Below are 10,231 nucleotides of genomic sequence, written 5' to 3' on the forward strand. Positions count from 1 at the left end.
TCTCACCTATATATATGTATCTTGTCCTCAATATGAATCAGTCTTTGGGAGCGTACATGATGTGTCTCTTGTCTCGTCTCTTTCTCTCTACATTTCAACAATAAATTGATTGAACATCTTAAAAAAATATGAATTGGACATACCCAACTGAGATCCATAGATCGAGACAGCTTTGTAAACTTCAAAGATCCTTGTATGTCACAAAAGCATCTTTGATTTCAGAACCATAACCGTCCAAGCATCAAGAGTTGGCCATTCAACAAAAGAGAGGAGAGGAGATGTGATGATATCTAGCTTACCAAACCCACTATCATGCATTGGCACCACATAGGAGTGCTGATAAAAGAAGATATTTTCCTTAAGAAGGTCTACACTGGTTTTATAAGAAAACAATGCCTCACCAATGTTTGCATGGAGTGCTTGAAATGTTTTGGTAAGGCTTCGTAATGGTTGCTCCTCTATCAAGTTGGAAGGAAAAATATCTACAACCCAAAAATAAGATCATTAAACATGAAAGATGTAGCTATCGTAATATCACAAGCCTCCTTCCTTCCCTATGATACTTATAGTTGCATGGGAATCGAGTTTGTTTACGGAGATGTATGTCTCGTGCTGTGTACACATGTTGTACAATGGCCACCAAGTCTCCATTGCTTGATTTTTTGAATCCCTCTAAATGACCCTTCCAATGAAGCTTCATCATATCTCATCGTCGAACTCGGTGCGGACCAATAGCAATAGGCTGCTATTGGTCCACACCCTTGCAAAATGCCTCTCATCATATCTCATCGTCGAACTCGGTGTGGACCAATAGCAGTAGGCTGCAGGAAAACCTAAGCACCCTTGCGAAATGCCTCTCTCACCTAAGCACCATCATCATCCCTCTTATTGTACAGTGAGATCTCCTCAATCTCATCTTTTGGTCTTCTTCGTGGTGCACCCATATCAATTGTGAAGCTATAGTAGTAAGATTAGGGTTGGGCAAATGAGATAGAGAAAGAAAACACAAAGATGCTATGCAAATTAGGGTTTCAGGCTTGATGGTTTCATTAGGGTTGGGCAAATGAGATAGAGATGGAAGAGGAAGGGGGAGGACGAGTTTAATTTGGACGCTCAAGAGGAAAAGCGGAATTGAAAATGAAATTTTTGACTACAATGAAATTTGAGATGGGTTTTTGGGGGGAAAAGTGAGTTTTGGGGAAATCTCAAAAATTTTAAAATTTTAAGGATTTTTTGAGCCACAAAAATGGTGGGACCATACCTACCCTAAACCCCCTACCTTTTTAGAGGGACAAGTGTAATTATTAGTACTGAGAGCCTAGTCCCCCTCCCTACAGCCTAGTCTCCCTCCCTATATTCAAAGGAGACCAAATGTGCACAATCTTCTATTCCTATTTACTTTCATTAGCAAAAGGCCCAAAATATGTTCAAATGCCCCCTAATGGAGGGAGTCACGTGTGGACTCCAGATAATTGTAGCCTGTGGGACTCCTCACTTGAACCAGCTAGCTCGGGGAGGTCTACTATATAAAAATCATATACATCACGTGCGTTTAAGCCCTATATATTAAATCCCTTATCTATATGATTTTGGGATTTAATATATAGGGCTTAAACGCACGTGATGTATACGATTTTTCTATAGTAGACCTCCCCAAGCTAGCCAGTTGAAGTGAGGAGTCGATGGTGCCGGGTCCACAGGCTATAGTCATCTGGAGTCCACAGGTGACTCCCTCACTCAAGCACCACATCAAGTCGACTCCTAGGACCTAGAGCTACAGCTTCCACCACCACCACCATGCAAGTTAAGTGTGGGCTTAAGCCATTTTTCAAGCTAAGATACTTCATTTAATTTTTTCCTTTTAAAAAACTTCATTCTAACGTACTTCGTTGGTTTTTGTTTTTAGCTAAGATACTTCGTTTGTTTTTTTTCTTTAAGAAACTTCACTTGTCTAAGGTACCTCGTGCCACTAAAATCTAAGTCTTAAACAATAATAGATAGTTTAATTGTTTTTCCAAGGTTTACATTTTTCTCGTCTTCCAACGTGCATTATCCAAAGAAAGCTCAATCTTTTTTTATTAAACCTAATAACAAAGGAGTTTGATAGCAATGTAGCAAGCATCCTAAGTGAGGATTCACATATTGCCTCTCTTAGTATGTTTTTCTAAATGAATATATTTTATCTTTTAAGAATTAATCATTTATGGTTAAAAATTTGAAGCTAAAAAAATATTTATTTTTGTAAGAAAATGGGAAGGTCAAAAAAAGGACAAAAGGCAACCATGCTACTTTCGGAGCAACAACAAAAATTGCAAGGGAAGCTTCCATTGATCTTAATTCTATTTTTGGTGATGAAATTTTGGTTAATAATAATAATGAAAATGAAAATGAATTAGAAAATGCTAGAAAATGAAGGGATATTTATGTAAGAAACTTTCTTCTTATTTGGAAAATGACATTTTCTTGGGCTTATGCTCTCATTAATGATGAGGGTAGTGAATGAATAAAATGTAAGTGTGTTCAAAACTAAAAGTGAACACTACTTTTGGGGACAAGGGTAGTAAAATAAGCCTTGGAAGTACATCATAATTCTGAACCACACAAAAAGGTGGAAGAGAGACTTAATTGGTAAAAAAGAGTGACATCTAAGGTTATTAAAAACATGTAGATCTAATTATAGATGCAAAGAAGAGTTGCATAGTAAGTGTGATGCAAATTTGTAGTTTGTGGTAAAACAAGATATGTCTTTAGATTCATTTAAAGAAATGTGTCACATTCACGTATTTATGTGCACACCAAATATGCCATCATCTAATGAGTACTCATCTTACACTAACTTAATAGTTAGGACATTTCCTTGAGGCAAGATATCTTCTTTATTATGCAAGTCCAAATTTCTCTTAATGGTAGATGAGAGCATAGACGCGCAGTTATGAAAAACATCTAATTATATACATTACGTATCTATCTACTGGTGGCTATGGTGAAAGTAAAACTAAATATTTCCACCTTATTCAATACATGATGGAAAAACTCAACCTATGCTTGTGGGAATTAAACAATTACTAGAACATATGCAATTGAAAGAGCAAAAGATGGTTGGGTTTGCCTCAGATGGTACAAGTGCTATGGTTGGTGTAAACAAAGGTTTCATTGTGCTAAAATAAAAGGACTTGTCCCACATCTTGTTGGTGTGTATTATATTGCCCATTATGAAAACCTCGTGAAGGATGATTATGAGAACTTCATTGAGTTTGTGTATTTAGATAAGTTTGCCAACAAGATAAGGGAATGGTTGGGAGAGTCTCCTTTAACGTGAGAAGAGCTTCTTGAAGCATTTGATGCATTTGAGTTAAAGCACTATCAAGTGTTGTAAATTCATGGTGTCCAATGGTTGTCAAGAGGAGGAAAGGTAATAAGTACATTAATGAAGATAATGCTTGCTCTTCTTTCACATTGGAAAGAGAAGAATGTGGCTTTGTATTCTCAAGGGACAAACTTTCAAGTTCAATTTCTTATCCACTTTTTAGATAGCTGATCTATTAAAAGAAACTGATATTGAAGTTTCAAGATGAGCATATTGACATAACAACCAATGGGTCATCCGCACTTGTAGATAAAGATGAATGTGAGAGAATTACCACACTTTGTTGGAAGCTTATTAGAAGCTTATCCAACCAAAGGTCTCTTTGATACGTGCACTCAATGTGGCAATGAACTAGAGTGTGGAGACAGATGTTTCTAACGCTATTTAAGCTTTGGCAAATTGTTCTTCTACTACCTACTAGCTCTGTCATGTGCGAGAGAGAGTCATGATAGACCTTGTATTTGCTTGAAGACCTTGGATAGGCTTATGTTTATGTCGATGAGAAACTTGAAGATATAAATTGGGATAGAATATTTGACATGTGGAAGTCATTGAAGGAAAGGAGGCCTCAAAGATTGAGTGAGAATGAATAATATATATAGTTTCTTTATTTTTAAAATATAGTTTTTGTAAGAAATTATCTTTTAATTTGTTTTTTCTCTCGTGGTTTGTGACAAACATTAAAAAAACAACATTTCTCAAGTTTTAAATATTATAATTGTTTTTCTTAAATATAAAAGGACATATAACTTTTGCAAAAGTATTATCTCTTTATAAAAAATTAATTTTCATATTTAGAGAATACTATTGAGATAAAAAATGTTTCTCAAGTTCTTTTTGAAAAATATGTAGCTATATTTAAATTTGAAATGTTTTTCAAGTTTGAGACATTACAATTGTTGTTTTTTTTAATATAAGAGGATCTTGGGTTGGATGGGGGGGGGGGGTTTGTTTTGGTGGGTAGCTTTGAGATTGATTATTCATTGACAAGTTTGGATTTTAGCCCTTCAAAGCCAAGGGCTAAATCTAGCTACCATAGTGGAATTTACCACACCTCGCTTACTAATGAGACTAAATGACTCTACTCTTCGAAAAGAATAGTCTCTCTCAATTTCGAAAGAGAAAGACAAAAGTAAAACCATACATATTTTTAATTTGTGTTGACCAAAATTCTCATAGATTCAAAATTGAGAGAAACGTATAGTAAAAAATGGCTTGGTGGTTTGTGAGCCGTTACATGAACATTAACGCGGCAGAGGGCATGAAAGATGAGCCTTGTGGGGGGAAGGACAAGGGTTAAAAAGGTTGAGGTGTGTAGAGAAGCTTGTGACTCTATTTGCCAAGATTCTTACCAAAGATGGTAATGTGGACAGAAGAGAAGCGAACGGTGCGCAAGGATGGTTGTTGGATTTGAGCGGCGACAGACAAAGAGAGGTTTTCCGATGGAGGGGTCAAGTGAGTGAGTGGAAGGATGAGGCTAGCCGTGTAGATTCGTAGGAGGATGTACGCGATCTTGAGATCCGAGCCTCTTTAGGAAGAGTTAGTGTCTCTTCTTCCCACACACACACGGTTTCGACCACCCTTTTTGTGCGGTGTCGTCATCACTTTCTCTAGCCTTTCTTTGGACATTCCTGGCTTCTATATCCATGCCACTTCATAGGCATAGGCGTGCATTATGCCTATCTTCTTTGAAGCCCTCTACCGAATGGACCTTTTATCTCCAAGGCCCCCCATGAATATTCACTTGCTTTGATTGATTGATCGAGAGAGAGAGAGAGAGAGAGAGAGTGTGAAACACAGATCAATGTGTGTGTGAGAGAGAGAAAGAGAGACAAGATCATGTCCTTTCTCAACCGGTTTAAAAAAGGGAAAATCCTGCTACTAGCTTTAAAAAAGGACAAGCTTGAAGCTTGAAGCTTTAAGCTTTCATTAGCAAAAGTCCTGCTACTAGTTAGTCTTATAACTAAATATGTAAAAATTTCACTGGTTTTCTTAAGGACGAAGTTAGATATATATATATATGTATGTATGTAATATATATATGTATATATATATATATAAGTAAAAGACCTCAGAGACCAGTCTATTGTGAAAGATCTCATCTTGGAGCCACTTACCAATATCTACCTTAGAAGGAGGCTTGCCAAAACAAAACACAATCACATTGAACATGGAAAAGAGGCCAACTTGACTCCTAACAAGATTTGGGGATACCTTCATACATACCTTGCATTCTCTCATCTGGACCCGCTACGTCTGCACACACTAAGTCTCGTCGCCACCCAATCAGGCAATGCTTTCTTTCTCTCACTCTCCTCATCATCTTGCTCCCGCAGTCGCTTGATTTCCTCAGAGTTCTCCATCCCCCCCAATCACTAGCATATTCTACTGCCTCCTGCGTCCAAGCCTTCTCCATTTGGGTCGCCAGTGTGCATGCACACCTTGGTCATCACTTGTTCGTCGTACGGGGGCATGCACCCCACACGCGTGCAGTAAAAGGCCACTCACCCACGCATCCACTCCCAATAATAATCGCTCCCGAGCGGATTGCTCACACTTTGTCCTCACCACCACTAGATCTTGGTAGTCTCCCTCTTCCTCTCATTAAGTAATTGATTTTCTCTCTTAAACTCATTGTAGGCCCCTGTTTATTGTTTTATTATTTACAATAAAAACATTACAAGTGTAGGAGCCTGAAGGCAGTGCAGTGCTCTTTTACAAGCTACTACGTATCTTCTTGGTTCGAGGATCGAGGCGGAAGTGTTGCATACTTCTTCTTGGTTTCTAGCTTATTATGCTATTATGCTGCTGCTTCGTTGCGGCGGCAGGCGGAGCGCCTTTGCGACTGTAGCTTTTGTTTATGGAAGAACGCGCGGGATCTGCCTCCACCAGCATCTCCACCACATCCCTCATCGAGGGCCGACTCACCGGCAACGCACTCGTGCAAAGCATGGCTATTCGCAGCACCATCACCATGCTCTCTCGCCAGCACGCTGCGAGCCCCGGGTCTAACACCTCTGCTGGGTCCACGGCCTCCGACAACCTGCTGTGCAACCACCTCACGATGTCCGTGTTATCGCCGAACACCTCCGGCGCCACCGGCTTCTTCCCGGTCACCAGCTCCAGCAGCACCACTCCAAAGCTGTAAATGTCGCTCTTCTCCGTAACTTTTGGAGTGTAGGCGTGCTCTGCAGACAGACAAAGAAGACCCTGTTCGGTTCACTCGAAGGTTTTGATGCTTATCGAACTACCGGAAAATCAATTGATGAGCGTCTTACCTGGTGCGATATAGCCGTAGGAGCCTGCCACTCGGGCGGTGAAGACAGAAGAGCACGTAATAAGATCATTGTCTGCTCCGAGGTAGTGCATCACCTTGGCCACTCCGAAGTCAGCAACGTAGGCATTCAAGTGGGAATCCAGAAGGATGTTGTTGGACTTGACGTCCCGGTGAACTATTGGGGGAGAGCAGTCATGATGCAGGTATGCTAAGCCCTGCGCTGCACCTAGGGCAATCTTGTAACGACTGGGCCAATCCAGGACTAAATTTGTGACGTGTGAATTGCCCTTCTCTGCACAGCCGGACTTCAGCCCTTTGTCGGAAGAACGAGACGGAATAGCCTGGTGTAGCATGTCGCCCAGGCTGCCGTTGGACATATATTCGTACACCAGCAGCTTGGTGTCCTTGTTGGAGCAGCAGCACAGCAGCTTCACGATATTCTTGTGCCGAATTTTCCCAAGCGTTGCGACCTCCGCTTTGAACCCCTTGTCGTCGCCGTTGATGCTCGTCCGGAGCTTCTTGACGGCCACTGTCTGGCCGTTGCTCAGCACAGCCTTGTAAACCGTGCCGGAACCTCCACTGCCAATCATGTTTCCGTTGTCCAGGGCGCTCATAATGTCTAGCTCGCCAAATTGCACCTTGTGGAAGGAAGTGAGCCTCCATGGATTAGCTGCAGAGCTCTGTAGCTCGCAGGACCTTCTTATGCTCTTGCTCCAAATCACGCCTTTGATCTGTGGTCCGTGCAATCTGTAGAGGCACACCAATCCTACAAGAAGGAGAATGAAAGCTGCCCCAAATGTGGCAGCTAGAAACGCTCGCAGCAGGACTTTTGACGGGGCCTTTCTGTTAGCATTGCACGGCCTGATGCTGATCAGCTGCTCGCCGCACAAGTCTTGGTTGCCGATAAAACTTCCGTCGAAGGCGCCATCGACGAAACCAGACGGGACGGGACCTGAGAGACGGTTGTAGGAAACGTTGAAATTGGTTAGCCTGAGCTTCGAGAGCCCTGCCGGAATGCCTCCCGTGAGCTGGTTGTGGGACAAGTCGAGAGAGTTGATGGCAGACAGGCTTGCTAATGAGGAGGGGATCGGGCCAGACAGTAGGTTGTTTGAGAGGTTGAGAATGCCCAGTTGAGAGCAAGAGGCGAGTTCTGCAGGAATCTCGCCAGAGAAAGAGTTGGACTGCAAGTAGAGATTAGAGAGATGATGTAGCTCGCCAAGTTCTGGGGGAATGATGCCGGAGAACTGATTCTGAGAGAGGGAGATGACGGTGAGGTTCCACGCATTGCCAATTTCTGCCGGCAGGCTGCCGGAGAAGCGGTTGTTTTCGAGTTTTAGAATGGACAGATTGCGAGCATGGCTAACGGTGGAAGCAATGCCACCCTCAAAGCTGTTGTCATCTAGCTGCAGGATGAAGAGAGCAGGGGAACCCCACAGACCTGAAGGCACTGTGCCGGAGAGTTGATTGCTGTTAAGACGCAGTCGTTGTATGCTGGGGCAATTGGAGTACGTTGCCGGAATGATACCGTCGAGCATGTTGTACATGGCAACCAGAATCTGCAAAGCACCCCCGGAGCACAAATGAGGCGGCAAAGGACCCGTGAAATGGTTGGCAGACACATCGAACATCACTAATCTGGAAGCGAGGCCTAAATTCTGAGGCAGCACTCCGTTGAAGCTGTTGTTGAAGAAGGTTATGCCTGCCAGAGTAGGAATTGTTGCGAGGCCAGCAGGAAAGGTGCCAGAAAGAAGGTTCTGATAGATATGAAGACTGCTGAGCTTCTGGAGCTGGGAGATACTGGGGGGAAGATGCCCTGTGAGCTTGTTCATTGAAATGTCCAGATTGGCAAGCCTAGTGAGGTTGCCGATGTTTTCAGGGATGGGGCCTTCAAGCTGGTTACCGTAAAGTTCAAGCTGATGCAGCTTCCTGAGATTGGAAAGACTGGCTGGAATGTTTCCTGTCAGCATGTTGTAGGACAAATCCAGGTTGGAGAGGTCGAGGAGGTTGCCAAGGGTACTTGGGATGGTGTCCTGAAGGTTGCATTCGGCCAACCACAAGTAGGTGAGCTTCGTCAGGTTTCCGAGTTCCGCCGGGACGATTCCCTCCGCGAAAGGATTGTGAGCGAGACTCAAGGTCTGCAGCTTGCTCAGGTTGCCCAGCTGGAAGGGGATTGTGCCATTCAGGAGATTGTTTACGAGGTTCAGATTTACAAGCTCCGGAAGCCGCCCAAATGATGCCGGGATGGATCCGGAGAAGTTGTTCAAGGAGAGATCGAGGTCGCGCAGGGCGATCATTCGGTCGATGGATTCCGGCAGCTTCCCCACGAAGAGGTTCGCGGACAGGCGCAGACTTTGCAGCGCACTGCAATTGAGAAGCGCTTCAGGGAAGGTGCCGGCGAAGTTGTTGTAGTTGAAGTCGATGAAGGTGAGATTGGGAAGGCGGCAGAGGAGCGAGTAATCGATGGGGCCTTGCAGCCCAAAATTGGAGAAGTTGAGGCCTTGCACAGTGCTGTTGTTGTTACTGCAAACGATGCCGGTCCATGAGCAGGGGGAGAGCTCATCGACATGGCTGCTACTGTTGCTGAGCTTCCAATTGTCGAGCAAGCGAGACGCATCCGACAGGTTGGCCTTAAACGTTAGCAAGAGGTGGGCTTGCTGGTCGGCAGAGCTGATTAGACTAGAGGTAGAGACAGTGGGACTGGCGAGAGAGAGGAGAAGGAAAAGGAGGGAAGGGAACAGTGTGATCTGGGCTTGCATAGTCAAGCAAGGAGACACCATTGACATGTTTGCTACTGTGTTGTAGAAGGAGAGAAATGCGATACTGCATTTGGTTGCAGAGAGAGAGAGAGGGGGAAGGGGGGAGATGAACGGTGGTGGTGGTGGGCCAGACGCCCGAAGACTGCAAAGTCTTTGTTGTCACTTCAACGACGCGCGACTGCTGCGTTAAAGATGTTTAGGATGATTGGAGTCTTGCCGACGAGTTGCAACTTTTAACAACACTTCGAACTACCACATTGTGCATTTGCACACGTTTCCGAAATCCAAAGCCACTGAATTATGATCTCCACAGCGTCACTCAAGGGCTTTCCCACGCCGCAAGTGAATTTGTGCCCTGCAAGTTCTTTTTTTTTTTTTTGGCGAAAAGTCATTTCTCACACCAACCCATCCTTGTGGAGCCACGAGGGGAGGGGGAGATTCGAACTCGCACCATCGTTCGTTAGAGTGTTTGCCACTATCGAAGATGGTTGTCGCCCCATACCATCGTTTAAGTGCGAGAGAAAGCCCAGAATTTTGGCACAATTAGGAAAAGCTTGACCAAACTTCATTTTGTAGCAATAGGTTCTGTGTTGAAAAGTGAAGAGAATTCCAAACTTGGGAAAGATCTCTCCTGCGCCCACGCATAAAACGCGTTAAAAGCTCGGATTCTATGGGTAATGTGCAATGAAAGCAGGTTTTGCGTTGAAAAGTGTAAAAAATCCCAAAAACTAGCAGAGATCTTCCTGTTCCAAGCTTGTGGACATGAAGTCACTCATGCATAAAACATGATGAGAGCCTAGGTTTTGTAAATTAAATGTGTAAAAGCCCTTA

General features: G+C 43.5%; 1 protein-coding gene across 1 annotated transcript; it reads right to left on the reverse strand.

Moving 5' to 3' along the window:
- Window positions 1-5,980: 5,980 nt before the first annotated feature.
- On the reverse strand, window positions 5,981-9,607 carry LOC147619647 (uncharacterized). Its single transcript, XM_086773332.1, has 2 exons — window positions 6,646-9,607; window positions 5,981-6,555 (listed from the first exon to the last, which is right to left on the reverse strand). Exons 1-2 carry the CDS (start codon window positions 9,425-9,427, stop codon window positions 6,152-6,154), a joined length of 3,186 nt encoding a protein of 1,061 aa, XP_086629458.1. The 5' UTR covers window positions 9,428-9,607; the 3' UTR covers window positions 5,981-6,151.
- Between the last annotated feature and the right edge of the window lie 624 nt (window positions 9,608-10,231).

The sequence above is a fragment of the Cibotium barometz genome, chromosome 33 (genome assembly GCF_041138505.1).
Source record: "Cibotium barometz isolate CiBa-2024 chromosome 33, ASM4113850v1, whole genome shotgun sequence".
In the NCBI taxonomy this organism is placed as follows: Eukaryota; Viridiplantae; Streptophyta; class Polypodiopsida; order Cyatheales; family Cibotiaceae; genus Cibotium; species Cibotium barometz.

Coding starts and splice junctions, on each gene's coding strand:
- LOC147619647 (XM_086773332.1), bottom strand. CDS start 9,427: ATGTCAATGGTGTCTCCTTGCTTGACTATGCAAGCCCAGATCACACTG. Junction 6,556..6,645: donor CTACGGCTATATCGCACCAG/GTAAGACGCTCA, acceptor GTCTGTCTGCAG/AGCACGCCTACACTCCAAAA.